Genomic DNA, 26,847 nt, shown 5'->3' on the forward strand with positions numbered 1-26,847 from the left:
CCCATGAAAGTTTTGTTTTTGGACGATTTACCTCCTCCAGATCAGATGGGCGTCTCCCCTTCTCATAGGCCTATTATATGGACCAATGTCGTTTTTATTGATTGTTTGTCAGTGTCAGTAGAGTAGGCTACCCTGTGATTTTGTAGATAAAAAAAAAAAAGTTATTAGCCTAAAGTATGACTATCCAATTTACTCAGCACACTTTTTGATAATGTGATATCTTACACGCAGTACAGTGTTAGAACACCTGCTTTTTCCATGACATAGACTGACCAGGTGAATCCAGGTGAAAGCTATGATCCCTTATTGATGTCCACTTGTTAAATCCACTACAATCAGTGTAGATGAAGGGGAGGAGGCAGGTTAAAGAAGGATTTTTAAGCTTCGAGACAATTGAAATATGGATTCGGAAAGTATTCAGACACCTTGACCTTTTCCACATTATGTTACGTTACAGCCTTTTTCTAAAATGTATTAAATCATTTTTTCCCTCATCAATCTACACACAATACCCCATAATGACAAAGCAAAAACAGGTTTTTAGACATTTTTGCATATTTATAAAAAAATCTAAAACTGAAAAATCACATTTACATAAGTATTCAGACCCTTTACTCAGTACTTTGTTTAAACACTTTTGGCAGTGATTACAGCCTGGATTATTCTTGGGTATGACGCTACAAGCTTGGCACACCTTTATTTGGGGAGTTTCTCCCATTCTTCTCTGCAGATCCTCTCAAGCTCTGTCAGGTTGGATGGGGAGCGTCGCTGCACAGCTATTTTCAGGTCTCAAGAGATGTTCGATCGGGTTCAAATCCGGGCTCTGGATGGGCCACTCAAGGACATTCAGAGACTTGTCCCTAAGCCATTCCTGTGTTGTCTTTGCTGTGTGCTTAGGGTCGTTGTCCTGTTGGAAGGTGAACCTTTACCCCAGTCTAAGGTCCTGAGCGCTCTGGAGCAGGTTTTCATCAAGGATCTCACTGTACAATGCTCCGTTCATCTTTCTCTCGATCCTGACTAGTCTCTCAGTCCCTGCCGCTGAAAAACATCCCCACAGCATGATGCTGCCACCACCATGCTTCACCGTAGGGATGGTGCCAGGTTTCCTTCAGACAAGACGCCAAAAAGTTCAATCTTGGTTTCATCAGACCACAGAATCTTGTCTTTAATTGCCTTTTGGCAAACTCCAGGCTGTCTGTCATGTGCCTTTTACTGAGGAGTGGTTTCCGTCTGGCCACTGTACCATAAAGGCCTGATAGGTGGCGTACTGCAGAGATGGTTGTCCTTCTGGAAGATTCTCCACAGAGGAGCTCTGGAGCTCTGTCAGTGACCATTGGGTTCTTGGTCACCTCCCTGACCATGGCCCTTCTCCTCCGATTGCTCAGTTTGGCCGGTCGGCCAGCTCTAGGAAAAGTCTTGGTGCTTCCAAACTTCATCCATTTAAGAATGATGGAGGCCACTGTGTTCTTGGGATCTTCAATGCTGCAGAAATGTTTTGGTATCCTTCCCCAGATCTGTGCCTCGACACAATCCTGTCTCAGAGCTCTAAGGACAATTCCTTTGACCTCATGGCTTGGTTTTTGCTCTGACATGAACTGTCAACTGTGGGACCTTATATAGACAAGTGTGTACCTTTCCAAATCATGTCCAATCAATTGAATTTACCACAGGTGGATTCCAATCAAGTTGTAGAAACATCTCAAGGATGATCAATGGAAACGGGATGCACCTGAGCTCAATTTCGAGTCTCATAGCAAAGGGTCTGAATACTTATGTAAATGAGGTATTTATGTTTTAAATTTGTAAAAAATGTCTAAGACTGTTTTCACTTTGTCATTATGGGGTATTGTGTGTAGATTGATGAGGAAAATAATTAACTCAATCAATTTTAGAATAAGGCTGTAACGTCAAAAAATGAGGAAAAAGTCAAAGGGTAAAAATGTATGTCCAATTGAACAGGGTATAGTAGTAGGTGCCAGGCGCACCGGTCTGTGTGTCAAGAACTGTAACACTACGGGGTTTTTCACACTCAACACTTTCCGCGTTTATCAAGAATGGCCCACCACCTCAAAGGATATCCAGCCAAGTTGACACAACTGTGGGAAGCATTGGAGTCAACGTGTTCCCAGCATCCCTGTGGAAACGCTGTTGAAAGCTTGTAGAGTCCGTACCCTGACGAATCGAGGCTGTTCTGAGGGCACAAAAGGTGGTGCGAGTCAATATTCGGAAGGTGTTCCTTTTTGTACACTCAGTGTCTTTGTTGGCAGGTTGTTATGGTACAGAAGTACAGTATGGAACAGGAACACGGTTTTTAGTGCCGTCCCAAATGACACCCTATTCCCTATATAGTGAGCTACTTTTGACCAGTCCAGGTGTCCAGACCGGTTGGCCACTGCCATATGTGTACTTTTTTTTTTTTAATTATTTGATGGAACCTTTTTTATTTATCCAGGAAGTCCCATTTTTGAAACCAAGAGGGCAGCTCCATCATTGTGATAAATACTGAATCTCTGTGAACCCTACATGTCTAACAGCAGTATTCTCTGTATATCTCTCTCCAGCCAGTGATCTCCAGAGAGTGCTGCAGCCCTTCCTGCTGAGGAGGGTAAAGGCTGAGGTAGCAGCTGACCTCCCCGTGAAGACAGAGATCCTGATGTACCACGGCCTGTCTGCCCTGCAGAAGAGATATTATAAAGCTATACTCATGAAAGACCTGTGTGAGACTAACATGAACCTGATCTAAAATTTAAGTTAGGAAATTCTAGCCCTGGTCGACTGTCCGTTTCTGCTCTCTTGCCAACTTGTCTTTATGGAATGGTCAAAGCTAAACAGTTTTAGGTTTGGCTTGCCAGTGACGGCAATGGAGTTGGTAAGAGCACAAACAGATGAGCAACCAAAGAAAAAGATAATACTTTTATTCAACTTAAACTAAACCCTTTCCATTGGGAAACAACTGACAGTCGCTAACTGTTGTTGTGTTTCTAGATGCCTTCGGGAATGAGCAGGGCAACAAGACCAGACTGCTTAATATACTGATGCAGCTCCGGAAGTGTGTGGACCACCCCTACCTGTTTAATGGTGAGATCCTATTGGTTTAGAGCTGTGTGGACCACCCTTACCTGTTTGATGGTGAGATCCTATTGGTTTAGAGCTGTGTGGACCACCCTTACCTGTTTGATGGTGAGATCCTATTGGTTTAGAGCTGTGTGGACCACCCCTACCTGTTTCATGGTGATATCCTATTGGTTTAGAGCTGTGTGGACCACCCTTACCTGTTTGATGGTGAGATCCTATTGGTTTAGAGCTGTGTGGACCACCCCTACCTGTTTGATGGTGAGATCCTATTGGTTTAGAGCTGTGTGGACCACCCCTACCTGTGTGATGGTGAGATCCTATTGGTTTAGAGCTGTGTGGACCACCCCTACCTGTTTGATGGTGAGATCCTATTGGTTTAGAGCTGTGTGGACCACCCCTACCTGTTTGATGGTGAGATCCTATTGGTTTAGAAGTGACTGTGACCACCCCTGCCTGTTTGATGTAAGATCCTATTGATTTTCCCTACCTGTGTGATGCGAGATCCTATTGGTTTATTATACTTGATAGTAGAATCTATTGGTTTAGAGCTGTGTAGACCACCCCTACCCTATTGGTTTAGAGCTGGCTGTGGACCACCCCTACCTGTTTTCATGGTAATCTCCTATTGGTTTAGAGCTGTGTGGACCACCCATTACCTGTTTGATGGTGAGATCCTGTGGTTTTAGAGCTGTTGTGGACCACCCTACCTGTTTGATGGTGAGATCCTATTGGTTTCAGAGCTGTGTGGACCACCCCTACCTGTGTGATGGTGAGATCCTATTGGTTTAGAGCTGTGTGGACCACCCCTACCTGTTTGATGGTGAGATCCTATTGGTTTGGGAGCTGTGTGGACCACCCCTACCTGTTTGATGGTGAGATCCTATTGGTTTAGAGCTGTGTGGACCACCCCTACCTGTTTGATGGTGAGATCCTATTGGTTTAGAGCTGTGTGAACAAGCCCTACCTGTTTGATGGTGAGATCCTATTGGTTTAGAGCTGTGTGGACCACCCCTACCTGTTTGATGGTGAGATCCTATTGGTTTAGAGCTGTGTGGACCACCCCTACCTGTGTGATGGCGAGATCCTATTGGTTTAGAGCTGTGTGGACCACCCCTACCTGTGATGGTGAGATCCTATTGGTTTAGAGCTGTGTGGACCACCCCTACCTGTTTGATGGTGAGATCCTATTGGTTTAGAGCTGTGTGGACCACCCCTACCTGTTTGATGGTGAGATCCTATTGGTTTAGAGCTGTGTGGACCACTCCTACCTGTTTGATGCTATCTTGTAGGCAGCACTGAGCATTAACCCTAACCTTTACTACTGGAGATGGAGGGACTGTGTCAAGCTTTCATCTCCTCTCCTTTCAGGGCTCCAGACTGCAACCGTTCAGTCACATTTTGCAACCCTTTTGACTTGGCTGTACGCGTAAAAGAAATGTGTTGGTTGGCTCAGTACAGAGCTGCACGTTCTACATGGTCACCTCACTCAAAACCAGGATTTGGTCAAACAGTAAAGCACATTATCCTCATGATTCCTGTAATGAAAATGGCTGCCTGCCTGCCCCTCTATCTGTTTCGCTGTGGCCTACTGCTATGTCGAGCCATTCTCTCTCCTTTAGATTAATACATGGCTACTAGCAGTGGCTGTATTTAGCGATCTAGCTACTGTTAGATTAATACATGGCAACTAGCAGTGGCTGTATTTAGCAATAGCGATCTAGCTACTGTTAGATTAATACATGGCTACTAGCAGTGGCTGTATTTAGCGATCTAGCTACTGTTAGATTAATACATGGCTACTAGCAGTGTCTGTATTTAGCAATAGCGATCTAGCTACTGTTAGATTAATACATGGCTACTAGCAGTGGCTGTATTTAGCGATCTAGCTACTGTTAGATTAATACATGGCTACTAGCAGTGTCTGTATTTAGCAATAGCGATCTAGCTACTGTTAGATTAATACATGGCTACTAGCAGTGGCTGTATTTAGCGATAGCGATCTAGCTACTGTTAGATTAATACATGGCTACTAGCAGTGGCTGTATTTAGTGATAGTGATCTAGCTACTGTTAGATTAATACGTGGCTGTATTTAGCGATAGCGATCTAGCTACTGTTAGATTAATACATGGCTACTAGCAGTGGCTGTATTTAGCGATAGCGATCTAGCTACTGTTAGATTAATACGTGGCTGTATTTAGAGAGAGCGATCTAGCTACTGTTAGATTAATACATGGCTACTAGCAGTGGCTGTATTTAGCGATAGCGATCTAGCTACTGTTAGATTAATACATGGCTACTAGCAGTGGCTATATTTAGCGATAGCGATCTAGCTACTGTTAGATTAATACATGGCTACTAGCAGTGGCTGTATTTAGCGATAGCGATCTAGCTACTGTCAGATTAATACATGGCTACTATCAGTGGCTGTATTTAGCGTTAGCGATCTAGCTACTGTTAGATTAATACATGGCTACTAGCAGTGGCTGTATTTAGAGATAGTGATCTAGCTACTGTTTTTTGAGTTTCCACTCACGCGATGAATTAGCCCAAAATAAATTAGCTTATGGTATTAATTTGGTGCACATAAAGGTGCAGGCACTTCACTTATATACACTACCGTTCAAAAGTTTGGGGTCACTTGGAAATGTCCTTGTTTTTGAAAGAAAAGCAAAAAAAAAACATTTTTTCATCCATTTTTTAAATTACATCAAATTGATCAGAAATACAGTGTAGACATTGTTAATATTGTAAATGACTTTTGTAGCTGGAAACGGCAGATTTTTTATGGAATATCTACACAGGCGTACAGAGGCCCATTATCAGCAACCATCACTCCTGTGTTCCAATGGCACGTTGTGTTAGCTAATCCAAGTTTATCTTTTTAAAAGGCTAATTGATCATTAGAAAACCCTTTTGCAATTATGTTAGCACAGCTGAAAACTGTTGTTCTGATTAAAGAAGCATTACAACTGGCCTTCTTTAGACTAGTTGAGTATCTGGAGCATCAGCATTTGTGGGTTTGATTACAGGCTCAAAATGGCCAGAAACAAAGCCCTTTCTTCTGAAACTCGACAGTCTATTCTTGTTCTGAGATATGAAGGCTATTCTATGCGAGAAATTGCCAAGAAACTGAAGATCTGGTACCACGCTGTGTACTACTCCCTTCACAGAACAACGCAAACTGGCTCTAACCAGAATAGAAAGAGGAGTGGGAGGCCCCGGTGCACAACTGAGCAAGAGGACAAGTACATTAGAGTGTCTAGTTGGAGAAACAGGCGCCTCACAAGTCCTCAACTGGCAGCTTCATTAAATAGTACCCGCAAAACACCAGTCTCAACGTCAACAGCGAAGAGGCGACTTCAGGATGCTGGCCTTCTAGGCAGAGTTGCAAAGAAAAGCCATATCTCAGACTGGCCAATAAAAATAAAAGATTAAGCTGGGCAAAATAACACAGACATTGGACAGAGGAACTCTGCCTAAAAGGCCAGCATCCCGGAGTCGCCTCTTCACTGTTGACGTTGAGACTGGTGGTAGACAAATGAAAATGTAATTTTCTGGCAACAGCTCTGGTGGACATTCATGCAGTCAGCATGCCATTTGCACGCTCCCTAAAAACTTGAGACAACTGTGGCATTGTGTTGTGTGACAACTGCACATTTTAGAATGGCCTTTTTATTATCATGCTGCTTAATCAGCTTCATATGCCACACCTGTCAGGTGGATGGAAATGCTCACTAACAGGGATGTAAACAAATTTGTACATAAAATTTGAGCGAAATACGCTTTTTGTGCGTATGGAAAATATCTGGGATCGGTCACACCCTGATCTGTTTAACCTGTCTTTGTGCTTGTCTCAACTCCCCTGCAGGTGTCGCCCATCTCAGTGGGCTCCCGAGTGGTGCAGCGGTCTAAGGCACTGCATCTCAGTGGGCTCCTGAGTGGTGCAGCGGTCTAAGGCACTGCATCTCAGTGGGCTCCCGAGTGGTGCAGCGGTCTAAGGCACTGCATCTCAGTGGGCTCCTGAGTGGTGCAGCGGTCTAAGGCACTGCATCTCAGTGGGCTCCCGAGTGGTGCAGCGGTCTAAGACACTGCATCTCAGTGGGCTCCCTAGTGGTGCAGCGGTCTAAGGCACTGCATCTCAGTGGGCTCCCGAGTGGTGCAGCGGTCTAAGACACTGCATCTCAGTGCTTGAGGCGTCACTACAGACACCCTGGTTCGAATCCAGGCTGTATCACAACTGGCCGTGATTGGGAGCCCCATAGGGCGGCACACAATTGGCCCAGCGTCGTCTGGGTTTGGTTGGTGTAGGCGTTCATTGTAAATAAAAATTAGTTCTTAACTGACTTGCCCTAGTTAAATAAAGGTTAAATAAATATAAGTATGATCATTTTATTTGTATACAACAAATAGTGTCTCATAAGCCTGTGTGGGCTGGGCATCTTGAAGATCCATGACACTATAATAAAATAAGTCAATCAAATCTATTGAAACAAATCAAAACATTCTGGAGCCCTATTTTAACAGTAAAATATAACAGCAGTAGGTTAATGGTCAACCCAACATGCATGACAATCACTGGATTATGTTGCACATTCAAATATGTTGAATCACAGACTGAATGATGAAACAACATTTTTCTACCATCTCAGTAGTATATTACACGTTTTAATAAAGCTCCGTGAATTACTTTATAAGACGACACAGAATTGATCAAAATGTATTTTGGTCCAACCAAATCATGGGCTGGTGCCGCTAATTGAAAAAGGTGAATGGCGCCAGGGGGAAATGTTTAACTGGAGCCGCTAATTGAAAAAGGTGAATGGCGCCAGGGGGAAATGTTTAACTGGAGCCGCTAATTGAAAAAGGTGAATGGCGCCAGGGGGAAATGTTTAACTGGAGCCGCTAATTGAAAAAGATGAATGGCGCCAGGGGGAAATGTTTAACTGGAGCCGCTAATTGAAAAAGGTGAATGGCGCCAGGGGGAAATGTTTAACTGGAGACGCTAATTGAAAAAGGTGAATGGCGCCAGGGGGAAATGTTTAACTGGAGACGCTAATTGAAAAAGGTGAATGGCGCCAGGGGGAAATGTTTAACTGGAGACGCTAATTGAAAAAGGTGAATGGCACCAGGGGGAAATGTTTAACTGGAGCCGCTAATTGAAAAGGTGAATGGCGCCAGGGGGAAATGTTTAACTGGAGCCGCTAATTAAAAAAGGTGAATGGCGCCAGGGGGAAATGTTTAACTGGAGCCGCTAATTGAAAAGGTGAATGGCGCCAGGGGGAAATGTTTAACTGGAGTCCTGCCTTTCCTCTCTAGGTGTGGAACCAGAGCCGTTTGAGATGGGAGAGCATCTGATCCAGGCTAGTGGGAAACTCTGTCTGCTGGACAGCATGCTGGCATACCTGCACCAAGGGTCAGTCTCTCTCTCAGGGAGATATAACACTGAGCACTGAGGGAGAACTATAACACTGAGCACTAAGGGAGAACTATAACACTGAGCACTAAGGGAGAACTATAACACTGAGCACTAAGGGAGAACTATAACACTGAGCACTAAGGGAGAACTATAACACTGAGCACTAAGGGAGAACTATAACACTGAGCACTGAGGGAGAACTATAACACTGAGCACTGAGGGAGAACTATAACACTGAGCACTGAGGGAGAACTATAACACTGAGCACTGAGGGAGAACTATAACACTGAGCACTGAGGGAGAACTATAACACTGAGCACTGAGGGAGAACTATAACACTGAGCACTAAGGGAGAACTATAACACTGAGCACTAAGGGAGAACTATAACACTGAGCACTAAGGGAGAACTATAACACTGAGCACTAAGGGAGAACTATAACACTGAGCACTAAGGGAGAACTATAACACTGAGCACTAAGGGAGAACTATAACACTGAGCACTAAGGGAGAACTATAACACTGAGCACTAAGGGAGAACTATAACACTGAGCACTAAGGGAGAACTATAACACTGAGCACTAAGGGAGAACTATAACACTGAGCACTAAGGGAGAACTATAACACTGAGCACTAAGGGAGAACTATAACACTGAGCACTAAGGGAGAACTATAACACTGAGCACTAAGGGAGAACTATAACACTGAGCACTAAGGGAGAACTATAACACTGAGCACTAAGGGAGAACTATAACACTGAGCACTAAGGGAGAACTATAACACTGAGCACTAAGGGAGAACTATAACACTGAGCACTAAGGGAGAACTATAACACTGAGCACTAAGGGAGAACTATAACACTGAGCACTAAGGGAGAACTATAACACTGAGCACTAAGGGAGAACTATAACACTGAGCACTAAGGGAGAACTATAACACAGCACTATGGGAGAACTATAACACTGAGCACTAAGGGAGAACTATAACACTGAGCACTAAGGGAGAACTATAACACTGAGCACTAAAGGAGATAGATCTATAACACTGAGCACTAAGGGAGAACTATAACACTGAGCACTATGGGAGAACTATAACACTGAGCACTAAGGGAGAACTATAATGCTGAGCACTAAGGGAGATCTATAACACTGAGCACTAAGGGAGATACTGTCTAATACTGAGCACTAAGGGAGAACTATAACACTGAGCACTAAGGGAGAACTATAACACTGAGCACTAAGGGAGATAGATCTATAACACTGAGCACTAAGGGAGATAGATGTATAACACTGAGCACTAAGGGAGATGGAACTATAACACTGAGCACTAAGGGAGAACTATAACACTGAGCACTAAGGGAGAACTATAACACTGAGCACTAAGGGAGAACTATAACACTGAGCACTAAGGGAGAACTATAACACTGAGCACTATGGGAGAACTATAACACTGAGCACTAAGGGAGAACTATAACACTGAGCACTAAGGGAGAACTATAACACTGAGCACTAAAGGAGATAGATCTATAACACTGAGCACTAAGGGAGAACTATAACACTGAGCACTATGGGAGAACTATAACACTGAGCACTATGGGAGAACTATAACACTGAGCACTAAGGGAGAACTATAACGCTGAGCACTAAGGGAGATCTATAACACTGAGCACTAAGGGAGATACTGTCTAATACTGAGCACTAAGGGAGAACTATAACACTGAGCACTAAGGGAGAACTATAACACTGAGCACTAAGGGAGATAGATCTATAACACTGAGCACTAAGGGAGATAGATGTATAACACTGAGCACTAAGGGAGATGGAACTATAACACTGAGCACTAAGGGAGATGGAACTATAACACTGAGCACTAAGGGAGATATATCTATAACACTGAGCACTAAGGGAGATTGAACTATAACACTGAGCACTAAGGGAGATCGATGTATAACACTGAGCACTAAGGGAGATACTGTCTAATACTGAGCGCTAAGGGAGATAGATCCATAACGCTGAGCACTAAGGGAGATCTATAACACTGAGCACTAAGGGAGATGGAACTATAACACTGAGCACAAAGGGAGATCTATAACACTGAGCACTATAAGACTGAGCACTAAGGGAGATGGATCTATAAGACTGAGCACTAAGGGAGATGGATCTATAAGACTGAGCACTAAGGGAGATGGATCTATAACACTGAGCACTAAGGGAGATGGATCTATAACACTTAGCACTAAGGGAGAACTATAACACTGAGCACTAAGGGAGATCTATAACACTGAGCACTAAGGGAGATACTGTCTAATACTGAGCACTAAGGGAGAACTATAACACTGAGCACTAAGGGAGATACTGTCTAATACTGAGCACTAAGGGAGAACTATAACACTGAGCACCAAGGGAGATAGATCTATAACACTGAGCACTAAGGGAGATAGATCTATAACACTGAGCACTAAGGGAGATAGATCTATAACACTGAGCACTAAGGGAGATCTATAACACTGAGCACTAAGGGAGCTCTATAACACTGAGCATTGAGGGAGATGGATCTATAACACTGAGCACTAAGGGAGATAGATCTATAACACAGAGCACTAAGGGAGATAGATCTATAACACTGAGCACTAAGGGAGATCTATAACATTGAGCACTAAGGGAGATCTATAACATTGAGCACTAAGGGAGATGGAACTATAACACTGAGCACTAAGGGAGATCTATAACATTGAGCACTAAGGGAGATGGAACTATAACACTGAGCACTAAGGGAGATGGAACTATAACACTGAGCACTAAGGGAGATAGATCTATAACACTGAGCACTAAGGGAGATAGATCTATAACACTGAGCACTAAGGGAGATAGATCTATAACACTGAGCACTAAGGGAGATCTATAACATTGAGCACTAAGGGAGATCTATAACATTGAGCACTAAGGGAGATGGAACTATAACACTGAGCACTAAGGGAGATCTATAACACTGAGCACTAAGGGAGATGGAACTATAACACTGAGCACTAAGGGAGATTGAACTATAACACTGAGCACTAAGGGAGATTGATGTATAACACTGAGCACTAAGGGAGATCGATGTATAACACTGAGCACTAAGGGAGATACTGTCTAATACTGAGCGCTAAGGGAGATAGATCTATAACGCTGAGCACTAAGGGAGATCTATAACACTGAGCACTAAGGGAGATGGAACTATAACACTGAGCACTAAGGGAGATCTATAACACAGCACTAAGGGAGAACTATAACACTGAGCACTAAGGGAGAACTATAACACTGAGCACTAAGGGAGAACTATAACACTGAGCACTAAGGGAGAACTATAACACTGAGCACTAAGGGAGATAGAACTATAACACTGAGCACTAAGGGAGATAGAACTAGAACACTGAGCACTAAGGGAGATGGATCTATAACGCTGAGCACTAAGGGAGATAGATCTATAACGCTGAGCACTAAGGGAGATAGTGCTCAGCGTTATAGATCTAAGGGAGAGAGAACTATAACGCTGAGCACTAAGGGAGAGAGAACTATAACACTGAGCACTAAGGGAGATAGATCTATAACACTGAGCACTAAGGGAGAACTATAACACTGAGCACTAAGGGAGATACTGTCTAATACTGAGCATGATTAAATGTTAGATCTTATCCATATTTTCCATGATGTCTTGCTATTATCTCCTTTACTGTAAAAATACTGTAATTTAACACATGACTTTTCCTCATTGGTGTTCAGGGGACATCATATCTTGCTGTTTTCCCAGATGACCAGGATGCTGGACATTCTCCAGGACTACATGGAATACAGAGGTAATGGATACTGCTACTGGAATATAGAGGTAATGGATACTGCTAGTGGAATACAGAGTAGCCTAATGGGTATATCTAGCTAGTGGAATACAGAGGTAATGGATACTGCTAGTGGAATACAGAGTAGCCTAATGGGTATATCTAGCTAGTGGAATACAGAGGTAATGGATACTGCTAGTGGAATACAGAGGTAATGGATACTGCTAGTGGAATACAGAGGTAATGGATACTGCTAGTGGAATACAGAGGTAATGGATACTGTTAGTGGAATACAGAGTAGCCTAATGGGTATATCTAGCTAGTGGAATAGAGAGGTAATGGATACTGCTACTGGAATAGAGAGGTAATGGATACTGCTACTGGAATAGAGAGGTAATGGATACTGCTACTGGAATAGAGAGGTAATGGATACTACTAGTGGAATACAGAGGTAATGGATACTGCTACTGGAATACAGAGTAGCCTAATGGGTATATCTAGCTAGTGGAATACAGAGGTAATGGGTACTGCTAGTGGAATACAGATGTAATGGATACTGTTAGTGGAATACAGTGGTAATGGATACTGCTAGTGGAATACAGTGGTAATGGATACTGCTAGTGGAATACAGAGGTAATGGATACTGCTACTGGAATACAGAGTAGCCTAATGGGTATATCTAGCTAGTGGAATACAGAGGTAATGGGTACTGCTAGTGGAATACAGATGTAATGGATACTGTTAGTGGAATACAGTGGTAATGGATACTGCTAGTGGAATACAGTGGTAATGGATACTGCTAGTGGAATACAGAGGTAATGGATACTGCTAGTGGAATACAGAGTAGCCTAATGGGTATATCTAGCTAGTGGAATACAGAGGTAATGGATACTGTTAGTGGAATACAGAGGTAATGGATACTGCTAGTGGAATACAGAGTAGCCTAATGGGTATATCTAGCTAGTGGAATACAGAGGTAATGGATACTGCTAGTGGAATACAGATGTAATGGATACTGCTAGTGGAATACAGAGTAGCCTAATGGGTATATCTAGCTAGTGGAATACAGAGGTAATGGATACTGCTAGTGGAAAACAGATTAGCCTAATGGGTATATCTAGCTAGTGGAATACAGAGGTAATGGATACTGCTAGTGGAATACAGAGGTAATGGATACTGCTAGTGGAATACAGAGTAGGCTAATGGGTATATCTAGCTAGTGGAATACAGAGGTAATGGATACTGCTAGTGGAATACAGAGGTAATGGATACTGCTACTGGAATACAGAGTAGCCTAATGGGTATATCTAGCTAGTGGAATACAGAGGTAATGGATACTGTTAGTGGAATACAGAGGTAATGGATACTGCTAGTGGAATACAGAGTAGCCTAATGGGTATATCTAGCTAGTGGAATACAGAGGTAATGGATACTGCTACTGGAATACAGAGTAGCCTAATGGGTATATCTAGCTAGTGGAATACAGAGGTAATGGATACTGCTAGTGGAATACAGAGGTAATGGATACTGCTAGTGGAATACAGAGGTAATGGATACTGTTAGTGGAATACAGAGGTAATGGATACTGCTAGTGGAATACAGAGGTAATGGATACTGTTAGTGGAATATAGAGTAGCCTAATGGGTATATCTAGCTAGTGGAATACAGAGGTAATGGATACTGCTAGTGGAATATAGAGGTAATGGATACTGCTAGTGGAATACAGAGGTAATGGATACTGTTAGTGGAATACAGAGGTAATGGATACTGTTAGTGGAATACAGAGGAAATGGATACTGCTAGTGGAATACAGAGGTAATGGATACTGCTAGTGGAATACAGAGGCAATGGATACTGCTAGTGGAATACAGAGTAGCCTAATGGGTATATCTAGCTAGTGGAATACAGAGGTAATGGATACTGCTAGTGGAATACAGAGTAGCCTAATGGGTATATCTAGCTAGTGGAATACAAAGGTAATGGATACTGCTAGTGGAATACAGAGTAGCCTAATGGGTATATCTAGCTAGTGGAATACAGAGGTAATGGATACTGCTAGTGGAATACAGAGTAGCCTAATGGGTATATCTAGCTAGTGGAATACAGAGGTAATGGATACTGTTAGTGGAATACAGAGGTAATGGATACTGTTAGTGGAATACAGAGGTAATGGATACTGCTAGTGGAATACAGAGGTAATGGATACTGCTAGTGGAATACAGAGTAGCCTAATGGGTATATCTAGCTAGTGGAATACAGAGGTAATGGATACTGCTAGTGGAATACAGAGTAGCCTAATGGGTATATCTAGCTAGTGGAATACAGAGGTAATGGATACTGCTAGTGGAATACAGAGTAGCCTAATGGGTATATCTAGCTAGTGGAATACAGAGGTAATGGATACTGCTAGTGGAATACAGAGGTAATGGATACTGCTAGTGGAATACAGAGGTAATGGATACATGTTAGTGGAATACAGAGGTAATGGATACTGCTAGTGGAATACAGAGTAGCCTAATGGGTATATCTAGCTAGTGGAATACAGAGGAAATGGATACTGCTAGTGGAATACAGAGGTAATGGATACTGTTAGTGGAATACAGAGGTAATGGATACTGCTAGTGGAATACAGAGGTAATGGATACTGCTAGTGGAATACAGAGTAGCCTAATGGGTATATCTAGCTAGTGGAATACAGAGGTAATGGATACTGCTACTGGAATACAGATTAGCCTAATGGGTATATCTAGCTAGTGGAATACAGAGGTAATGGATACTGCTAGTGGAATACAGAGGAAATGGATACTGCTAGTGGAATACAGAGGTAATGGATACTGTTAGTGGAATACAGAGGTAATGGATACTGCTAGTGGAATACAGAGGTAATGGATACTGCTAGTGGAATACAGAGTAGCCTAATGGGTATATCTAGCTAGTGGAATACAGAGGTAATGGATACTGCTACTGGAATACAGATTAGCCTAATGGGTATATCTAGCTAGTGGAATACAGAGGTAATGGATACTGCTAGTGGAATACAGAGGTAATGGATACTGCTAGTGGAATACAGAGGTAATGGATACTGTTAGTGGAATACAGAGGTAATGGATACTGCTAGTGGAATACAGAGGTAATGGATACTGTTAGTGGAATACAGAGGTAATGGATACTGTTAGTGGAATACAGAGGTAATGGATACTGTTAGTGGAATACAGAGGTAATGGATACTGCTAGTGGAATACAGAGGTAATGGATACTGCTAGTGGAATACAGAGGTAATGGATACTGTTAGTGGAATACAGAGTAGCCTAATGGGTATATCTAGCTAGTGGAATACAGAGGTAATGGATGCTGCTAGTGGAATACAGAGGTAATGGATACTGTTAGTGGAATACAGTGGTAATGGATACTGCTAGTGGAATACAGAGGTAATGGATACTGCTAGTGGAATACAGAGTAGCCTAATGGGCATATCTAGCTAGTGGAATACAGAGGTAATGGATACTGTTAGTGGAATACAGAGGTAATGGATACTGCTAGTGGAATACAGAGTAGCCTAATGGGTATATCTAGCTAGTGGAATACAGAGGTAATGGATACTGCTAGTCGAATACAGAGGTAATGGATACTGCTAGTGGAATACAGAGAAGCCTAATGGGTATATCTAGCTAGTGGAATACAGAGGTAATGGATACTGCTAGTGGAATACAGAGTAGTCTAATGGGTATTTCTAGCTAGTGGAATACAGAGGTAGTAGAGTACAAAGGCAATGGATATCTAGCTATTATTGATAATTTTTCTATTGATAATTTTGATACCTTCTGGAAACAAAGCTTGTTTTATAAGGAGGATGGGATCCACCCAAATCATTTGTGTTCCTGGATTCTTTCACAGCGTTATAAGGCTGCGTTGAGACAATGACATATCAATGACCCGAGCCCAGCTCAGTTAATCCCTACCATTGTGTCGCTGAGTTGTCATAATGCTTCAGCAAATGTACATTATCCCAGGGGCGCTGGAAGACACAATGTAAGTAACCTAATTCGTGGCCTGTTTCAGGAAACTAGGCGTATGTCGCGGCTCACTTCTTAACAGGAGAGCCATTTAAACATATCAACTTTTTCTAAATGAAAATGCGCTGTCAGGAATGACTTTTGGAACAGGTGAACTTTCATGTGCCTTAATAAGATACTTGTATGCTATCTGTAAATACAAATATAATTGTTAAATTTCCGACCTTAGTTGGTTTAGCCACAGAAAAGGACAGCAACCTTCCAGCTAGCCATGATTAGCTGAGATCATGAGTGAGCTGGTATTGTGATAGAAGGGTTGGGATTGGTCTGCCATGTAGCACGCTTCTGTCTATTTGAGCTGATCAGTATGTCTAGGTAATCCTGTCTAACACAGCTTAAAAAAATGTTTTATTGCTTAGTAGAACTGCATAAGTGTTGCTCTCCACTTTCTGGAGGACTGAGTTTTGAAATCAGTGGAATTAGAGTATGATAGCTAAAGAGATGGAGAACACACCTGTCTCCGGATTACATCTTCAAACTAAAGGGCAACCATGGCATCTGTGACAGGGAGAGGCGTCCATCCATGATGTATACGGGTAAGATAGTCTAGCTTAAGCCATTTTGCCACAACTTTGGAAGTATGCTTGGGGTCATTGTCCATTTGGAAGACCCATTTGTGACCAAGCTTTAACTTCCTGACTGATGTTGCTTTAATATATCCATATAATTTTCCTCCCTCATGATGCCATCTATTTTGTGAAGTGCACCAGCCCCTCCTGCAGCAAAGCACCCCCACAACATGATGCTGCCACCCCTTTGCTTCACGGTTGGGATGGTGTTCTTCGGCTTGCAAGCCTCCCCCTTTTTCCTCCAAACATAACGATGGTCATTATGGCCAAACAGTTCTATTTTTGTTTCATCAGACCAGAGGACATTTCTCCAAAAAGTACGATCTTTGTCCCCATGTGCCGTTGCAAACCGTAGTCTGCCTTTTTTATGGCGGTTTTGGAGCAGTGGCTTCTTCCTTGCTGAGCGGCCTTTTAGGTTACGTCGATATAAAACTGTGGCTATAGATACTTTTGTACCTGTTTTCTCCAGCATCTTCACAAAGTCCTTTGCTGCTGTTCTGGGATTGATTTGCACTTTTCGCACCAAAGTACGTTCATCTCTAGGAGACAGAATGCGTTTCCTTCCTGAGCGGTATGACGGCTGCGTGGTCCCGTGGTGTTTACACTTGCGTACTATTGTTTGTACAGATGAACGTGGTACCTTCAGGCGTTTGGAAATTGATCCCAAAGATGAACCAGACTTGTGGAGGTCTAGAATTATTTTTCTGAGGTCTTGGCTGGTTTCTTTTGATTTTCCCATGATGTCAAGCAAAGAGGCACTGAGTTTGAAAGTAGGCCTTGAAATACATCCACAGGTACACCTCCAATTGACTCAAATGATGTCAATTAGCCTATCAGAAGCTTCTAAAGCCATGACATCATTTTCTGTAATTTTCCAAGCTGTTTAAAGGCACAGTCAACTTAGTGTATGTAAACGTCTGACCCACTGGAATTGTGATACAGTGAATTATAACTGAAATAATCTGTTTGTAAACAATTGTTGGAAAAATTACTTGTCATGCACAAAATAGATGTCCTAACCGACTTTCCAAAACTATAGTTTGTTAACAAGACATTTGTGGAGTGGTTGAAAAACTAGTTTTAATGACTCCAAACTAAGTGTATGTAAACTTCCGACTTCAACTGTAGCTGCTGCTCATTCCATTTGCTCGAAAACCAGGACAACAGAGAGGATATGTTTTAAAGTACTGGACAGCTTTGTGATATCAAATGGACTTTGGTGGTCAAGATGTGTTGGTATCTGTACTGATGGCGCAAAAGCCATGACAGGGAGACATAGTGGAGTGGTAACGTGCGTGCAAGCAGTTGCTCCCGACGCCACTTGGGTCCACTGCAGCATCCACCGAGAGGCTCTTGCTGCCAAGGGAATGCCTGACTGCTTGAAAGACATTTTGGACACTACAGTGAAAATGGTTAACTTTGTTTAAGCAAGGCCCCTGAACTCTCGTGTATTTTCTGCATTATGCAATGATATGGGCAGCGACCATGTAACGCTTTCACAACATACAGAAGTGCGCTGGTTATCAAGGAGCAAAGTATTGACACTTTTTTTTTAAATTGAGAGACGAGCTTATAGTTTTCTTTACTGACCATAATCTTCACTTTTCTGACTGCTTGCATGATGACGAGTTTCTCACATGACTGGCCTGTCTGGGTGATGTTTTTCTCACCTGAATGATCCGAATCTAGGATTACAGGGACTCTCCGCAGCTTTATTCAATTTGCCGGACAAAATTGAAGCCACGATTAAGAAGTTAGAGCTCTTCTCTGCATTAACAAGGACAACACACAGGTCTTTCCATCATTGAATGCTTTTTTGTGTGAAAATGAACTCAAGCTTACAGACAATGTCAAACGTTTGAAGGGGTACAGGACTATAAAACAGTTTGGGAACCACTGCTCTAGAGGATACAGTTTTGATTGTAAGTGTAGCTATGTGTCTGAAATGGCACCCTATTCCCTATTTAGTGCACTACTTTTGACCAGAAAAGTAGTGCACTCTAGAGAGAACAGGCTGCCATTTGAGACACAGCCTAGGTTGCTTTTGTTCTGTCTGTCCTGAGGTAACAGTAGCAGGTTAAATGAGGTTATTTTCTCTGTCCTGAGGCAAGTGGCAGGTTAAATTAGGTTATATTCTCTGTCCTGAGGTAAGCTGCAGGTTAAATGAGGTTATATTCTCTGTCCTGAGGTAAGCTGTAGGTTAAATGAGGTTATTTTCTCTGTCCTGAGGTAAAAGTGGCAGGTTAAATGAGGTTATTTTCTCTGTCCTGAGGTAACAGTGGCAGGTTAAATGAGGTTATTTTCTCTGTCTTGAGGTAACAGTGGCAGGTTAAATTAGGTTATTTTCTCTGTCCTGAGGGAACAGTGGCAGGTTAAATGAGGTTATTTTCTCTGTCCTGAGGTAACAGTGGCAGGTTAAATGAGGTTATTTTCTCTGTCCTGAGGTAACAGTAGCAGGTTAAATGAGGTTATTTTCTCTGTTCTGCAGGTTACAGCTATGAGCGTCTGGATGGATCAGTCAGGGGGGAAGAGCGTAACCTGGCCATTAAGAACTTCAGCAGCAAAGACGTCTTTGTGTTTCTACTCAGCACTAAAGCAGGTGGGCTCTCCCTAACCTCTAACCCTAACAGGTCCTGACCCCTACCCCTCTCCCTGACCTCTAACCCTAACAGGTCCTTACCCCTACCCCTCTCCCTGACCTCTAACCCTAAAAGGTCCTGACCCCTACCCCTCTCCCTGACCTCTAACCCTAACAGGTCCTGACCCCTACCCCTTTCCCTGACCTCTAACCCTAACAGGTCCTGACCCCTTTCCCTGACCTCTAACCCTAACAGGTCCTGACCCCTACCCCTCTCCCTGACCTCTAACCCTAACAGGTCCTGACCCCTACCCCTCTCCCTGACCTCTAACCCTAACAGGTCCTGACCCCTACCCCTCTCCCTGACCTCTAACCCTAACAGGTCCTGACCCCTACCCCTCTCCCTGACCTCTAACCCTAACAGGTCCTGACCCCTCTCCCTGACCTCTAACCTTAACTGGTCCTAAACCCTGACCCCTCTCACTGGTCCTCTCCTGCCCAGTAACTAGAATATGCATATAATTATTGGCTTTGGATAGAAAACACCCCAAAGTTTCTAAAACTGTTTGAATGGTGTCTGTGAGTATAACAGAACTCAAATGGCAGGTCAAAACCTGAGAGATTCCTTTACAGGAAGTAGCCTGTCTGACCATTTCTTGAACTTCTTTGCCATCTCTATCTTTTACAAAGGATCTCTGCTCTAACGTGACACTTCCTACGTCTTCCATGGGCGCGCAGAGCCCGGGAAAACCTGAATGTCGTCATCCCAGCCCCAGGCTGAAACACATTATCGCCTTTCTCAAGTGGCCGATCAAGGGACTGTGGGCTTAGGCGCGTGCCCTGGCCGCCCCCGTCTTTGTGATTTTTCCTCTGTTTGCCGAAAAGGAGATTCCCGGTCGGAATATTATCGCTTTTTTACGAGATAAATTGCATAAAAATGGATTTTAAACAGCGGTTGACATGCTTCGAAGTACGGTAATGGAATATTTATACATTTTTTGTCACAAATTGCGCCATGCGCCCGACCCTGATTTACCATTTCGGATAGTGTCTGGGACGCACGAACAAAACGCCGCTATTCGGATATAACGATGGATTATTTTGGACCAAACCAACATTTGTTATTGAAGTAGCAGTCCTGGGAGTGCATTCTGACGAAGACAACAAAAGGTAATCAAACTTTTATAATAGTAAATCTGATTTTGGTGAAGGCTAAACTTGCCGGGTGTCTAAATAGCTAGCCCGTGATGGCTGGGCTATGTACTTAGAATATTGCAAAATGTGCTTTCACCAAAAAGCTATTTTAAAATCGGACATATCGAGTGCATAGAGGAGTTCTGTATCTATAATTCTTAAAATAATTGTTATGCTTTTTGTGAACGTTTATCGTGAGTAATTTAGTAAATTGTTAGCAAATTCCCCGGAAGTTTGCGGGGGGTATGCTAGTTCTGAACGTCACATGCTAATGTTAAAGCTGTTTTTTGATATAAATATGAACTTGATTGAACAAAACATGCATGTATTGTATAACATAATGTCCTAGGTGTGTCATCTGATGAAGATCATCAAAGGTTAGTGCTGCATTTAGCTGTCTTCTGGGTTTTTGTGACATTATATGCTAGCTTGAAAAATGGGTGTCTGATTATTTCTGGCTTGGTACTCTGCTGACATAATCTAATGTTTTGCTTTCGCTGTAAAGCCTTTTTGAAATTGGACAGTGTGGTTAGATAAAGGAGAGTCTTGTCTTTAAAATGCTGTGAAATAGTCATATGTTTGAAAAATTGAAGTTTTTGTATTTTTGAGGAATTTGTAATTCGCGTCACGCCTATCATTGGATATTGGAGCAGGTGTTCCGCTAGCGGAACGTCTAGATGTAAGAGGTTAACCCCGACCCCTCTCGCTGGTCCTTAACCCTGACTCCTCTCGCTGGTCCTTAACCCCGACCCCTCTCGCTGGTCCTTAACCCCGACCCCTCTCGCTGGTCCTTAACCCTGACCCCTATCGCTGGTCCTTAACCCCGACCCCTCTCGCTGGTCCTTAACCCTGACCCCTCTCGCTGGTCCTTAACCCTGACCCCTCTCGCTGGTCCTTAACCCTGACCCCTCTCACTGGTCCTTAACCCTGACCCCTCTCACTGGTCCTTAACCCTGACCCCTCTCACTGGTCCTTAACCCTGACCCCTCTCACTGGTCCTTAACCCTGACCCCTAACCATAACACTAACAGGTGTTATGTTCCCCAGCAAGAAAACCAAAACTTCTCTCTCTAACATAAGGGGGAACTAACCAAGTGTCACTGACAACAACCAAAACGAAACGGGTGGTGTTTTAGGAGAGGTTCTGAAAGACACTCATGGGGGGGGGTGTCCACTGAAAGTTGACTAGCAACAACAACTGGGACATTAAAGACACCCACCGTGAGAGCCCAAGAAGAGGCAAACACAAGAAAACCCCACACCAAACTTAAAGACAGGAAGCAAACCAAAAAGTGCCGCAAAACGAAAACAGGGAAGATCAGATAAAGGAACGTTTGTCTACAAAATCAAATAGGGAGAGCCAACTAAAAGTGTTAACCCTCCACATCTATCAAGACAACTGGAGCACTGGGCCAGCCACTCTTAAATATCACCTGGGCCGGCCACTCTTAAATATCACCTGGGCCGGCCACTCTTAAATATCACCTGGGCCGGCCACTCTTAAATATCACCTGGGGCCAGACACTCTTAAATATCACCTGGGGCCAGACACTCTTAAATATCACCTGGGGCCAGACACTCTTAAATATCACCTGGGGCCAGACACTCTTAAATATCACCTGGGGCCAGACACTCTTAAATATCACCTGGGGCCAGACACTCTTAAATATCACCTGGGGCCGGCCGCTCTTAAATATCACCTGGGGCCGGCCGCTCTTAAATATCACCTGGGCCGGCCACTCTTAAATATCACCTGGGGCCAGACGCTCTTAAATATCACCTGGGGCCAGACGCTCTTAAATATCACCTGGGCCAGACGCTCTTAAATATCACCTGGGCCAACATAGGTGAAACATCTTACCACTAACGAGATGGCAAACCAGCGTAGGTATAACACACACTGACTAACGTGGTGACACACCAATCGGTGCGCCCCACGTGCTAACGTCCAACCTCAAAATATAAATGGAAAAACCAAAGCCTGTAACCCAGGTACTCAATCCTTAACCCCTGACCTTTAACCCCAACCCTGCTCACCAGTACTCATCTAGAGCAAGCTCTGTTCTGTGATTCTGTGTCTGTCACTCTCCCACCATCAGTAGAGACATCTCTACGCCTCTTTATCTCTCCATCTGATCTGTTGACAGAACGAGCTGAGACATCACAGAGAGATGAGCTGAGAGTGGGAGGACATTTCAGCTGTCTGTCAATGAGACCAATAGTGTTTTGAGTTTCTCTCTTTTTAAGTTTGAACCAGAATATGAAAGCTGAGAGAAAAAGTACCCGACTTGACAACTTTTCATGAACATGCTTTATGACCTTTAAATCACCTCTAGTCTCCAAGCTGTAGACACCCACTGTAGGGCAGCACACCACATGCACCTTCAAGAACAGCATAAGAATAAGGAATAAACAATGAATGAATAAGGAATAAACAATGAAAGATTAAGGAATGAATAAGGAATAAACAATGAAAGATTAAGGAATGAATAAGCAAATAAACAATGAAAGATTAAGGAATGAATAAGGAATAAACAATGAAAGATTAAGGAATGAATAAGGAATAAACAATGAAAGATTAAGGAATGAATAAGGAATAAACAATGAAAGAATAAACAATAAACAATGAAAGACTAAGGAATGAATAAGGAATAAACAAGGAAAGAATAAGGAATGAATAAGGAATAAACAATGAAAGAATAAAGAATAAACAATGAAAGAAATAAGGAATAAACAATGAAAGATTAAGGAATGAATAAGGAATAAACAATGAAAGAATAAAGAATAAACAATGAAAGAATAAAGAATAAACAATGAAAGAATAAGGAATAAACAATGAAAGAATAAGGAAAGAATAAGGAATAAACAATGAAAGAATAAGGAATAAACAAGGAAAGAATAAGGAATGAATAAGGAATAAACAATTAAAGAATAAGGAATGAATGAGGAATAAACAAGGAAATAATAAGGAATGAATAAGGAATAAACAATTAAAGAATAAGGAATAAACAATTAAAGAATAAGGAATGAATAAAGAATAAACAATGAAAGCAAATACGTAATGTGCTAACAACATGATCACTGGACAATGGCTAAACTGACCCCTGAACCCCTGTCTCTCATGACTTCAACCTCTGACCCCTGTATAACCTCTGACCCCTGTATAACCTCTGACCCCTGTATAACCACTGACCCCTGTATAACCTCTGACCCCTGTAGAACTACTGACCCCTGTATAACCTCTGACCCCTGTGGAACTGCTGACCCCTGTAGAACCTCTGACCCCTGTAGAACCTCTGGTAGAACCTCTGACCCCTGTAGAACCGCTGACCCCTGTAGAACCGCTGACCCCTGTATAACCTCTGACCCCTGTATAACCTCTGACCCGTCTCTCTGCTGTATAGGAGGCGTTGGGATGAACCTAACAGCAGCTGATACTGTGATCTTCATTGACTCTGACTTCAACCCCCAGAATGACCTGCAGGCTGCCGCTCGCTGCCACCGGATTGGTCAGACCAGGTAACACGGGGCCCTAGTTCTATTGGTCAGACCAAGTAACACGGGGCCCTAGTTCTATTGGTCAGACCAGGTAACACGGGGCCCTAGTTCTATTGGTCAGACCAGGTAACACGGGGCCCTAGTTCTATTGGTCAGACCAGGTAACACGGGGCCCTAGTTCTATTGGTCAGACCAGGTAACACGGGGCCCTAGTTCTATTGGTCAGACCAGGTAACACGGGGCCCTAGTTCTATTGGTCAGACCAGGTAACACGGGGCCCTAGTTCTATTGGTCAGACTAGGTAACACGGGGCCCTAGTTCAATTGGTCAGACCAGGTAACACGGGGCCCTAGTTCTATTGGTCAGACCAGGTAACACAGGGCCCTAGTTCTACTGTATAATGTTATTATTATTAACTCAGGGCCCTAGTTCTACTATATAATGTTATTATTATTATTAACTCAGGGCCCTAGTTCTACTATATAATGTTATTATTATTATTATTATTAACTCAGGGCCCTAGTTCTACTATATAATGTTATTATTATTAACTCAGGGCCCTAGTTCTACTATATAATGGTAATAATAATAATAACTCTGGGCCGTAGTTCTACTATATAATGTTATTATTATTAACTCAGGGCCCTAGTCCTACTATATAATGGTAATAATAATAATAACTCTGGGCCGTAGTTCTACTATATAATGTTATTATTATTAACTCAGGGCCCTAGTCCTACTATATAATGGTAATAATAATAATAACTCTGGGCCCTAGTTCTACTATATATTGTTATTATTATTATTAACTCAGGGCCCTAGTTCTACTATATAATGGTAATAATAATAATAACTCTGGGCCCTAGTTCTACTATATAATGTTATTATTATTAACTCAGGGCCCTAGTTCTACTATATAATGTTGTTATTATTATTATTATTATTAACTCAGGGCCCTAGTTCTACTATATATTGTTATTATTATTATTAACTCAGGGCCCTAGTTCTACTATATAATGTTATTATTATTATTATTAACTCAGGGCCCTAGTTCTACTATATATTGTTATTATTATTATTAACTCAGGGCCCTTGTTCTACTATATAATGTTATTATTATTAACTCAGGGCCCTAGTTCAACTATATAATGTTATTATTATTATTTTTTAACTCAGGGCCCTAGTTCTACTATATAATGTTATTATTATTAAGTCAGGGCCCTAGTTCTACTATATAATGTTATTATTATTAAGTCAGGGCCCTAGTTCTACTATATAATGTTATTATTATTAAGTCAGGGCCCTAGTTCTACTATATAATGTTATTATTATTAACTCAGGGCCCTAGTTCTACTATATAATGTTATTATTATTAACTCAGGGCCCTTGTTCTACTATATAATGTTATTATTATTAACTCAGGGCCCTAGTTCTACTATATAATGTTATTATTATTAACTCAGGGCCCTAGACCTACTATATAATGTTATTATTATTAACTCAGGGCCCTTGTTCTACTATATAATGTTATTATTATTAACTCAGGGCCCTAGTTCTACTATATAATATTATTATTATTAACTCAGGGCCCTAGTTCAACTATATAATGTTATTATTATTATTTTTTAACTCAGGGCCCTAGTTCTACTATATAATATTATTATTATTAACTCAGGGCCCTAGTTCTACTATATAATGTTATTATTATTATTATTTTTTAACTCAGGGCCCTAGTTCTACTATATAATGTTATTATTATTAACTCAGGGCCCTAGTTCTACTATATAATGTTATTATTATTATTTTTTAACTCAGGGCCCTAGTTCTACTATATAATGTTATTATTATTAAGTCAGGGCCCTAGTTCTACTATATAATGTTATTATTATTAATTCAGGGCCCTAGTTCTACTATATAATGTTATTATTATTATTTTTTAACTCAGGGCCCTAGTTCTACTATATAATGTTATTATTATTAAGTCAGGGCCCTAGTTCTACTATATAATGTTATTATTATTAACCCAGGGCCCTAGTTCTACTATATAATGTTATTATTATTATTTTTTAACTCAGGGCCCTAGTTCTACTATATAATGTTATTATTATTAAGTCAGGGCCCTAGTTCTACTATATAATGTTATTATTATTAACCCAGGGCCCTAGTTCTACTATATAATGTTATTATTATTATTTTTAATTCAGGGCCCTAGTTCTACTATATAATGTTATTATTATTAAGTCAGGGCCCTAGTTCTACTATATAATGTTATTATTATTAACCCAGGGCCCTAGTTCTACTATATAATGTTATTATTATTATTATTAACTCAGGGCCCTAGTTCTACTATATAATGTTATTATTATTATTATTAACTCAGGGCCCTAGTTCTACTATATAATGTTATTATTATTATTATTAACTCAGGGCCCTAGTTCTACTATATAATGTTATTATTATTAACTCGGGGCCCTAGTTCTACTATATAATGTTATTATTATTATTAATTCGGGGCCCTAGTTCTACTATATAATGTTATTATTATTATTAACTCAGGGCCCTAGTTCTACTATATAATGTTATTATTATTAACTCAGGGCTTTAGTTCTACTATATAATGTTATTATTAT

General features: G+C 41.8%; 1 protein-coding gene across 2 annotated transcripts in view; it reads left to right on the forward strand.

Annotated features, from left to right (window-relative positions):
* chd1l (chromodomain helicase DNA binding protein 1-like) overlaps positions 1–26,847 on the forward strand; it is a 70,536-nt gene that overhangs the window by 13,848 nt on the left and 29,841 nt on the right. For both annotated transcript variants that reach the window (XM_045687232.1, XM_045687233.1), the window contains exons 8-13: positions 2,562–2,717; positions 2,986–3,078; positions 8,394–8,490; positions 12,253–12,326; positions 19,436–19,546; positions 24,124–24,238. In XM_045687232.1, the coding sequence (XP_045543188.1) occupies positions 2,562–2,717; positions 2,986–3,078; positions 8,394–8,490; positions 12,253–12,326; positions 19,436–19,546; positions 24,124–24,238 (646 nt within the window). The remainder of the gene's footprint in view (positions 1–2,561; positions 2,718–2,985; positions 3,079–8,393; positions 8,491–12,252; positions 12,327–19,435; positions 19,547–24,123; positions 24,239–26,847) is intronic.

This window comes from Salmo salar, chromosome ssa10 (genome assembly GCF_905237065.1).
Source record: "Salmo salar chromosome ssa10, Ssal_v3.1, whole genome shotgun sequence".
Taxonomy (NCBI): domain Eukaryota; kingdom Metazoa; phylum Chordata; class Actinopteri; order Salmoniformes; family Salmonidae; genus Salmo; species Salmo salar.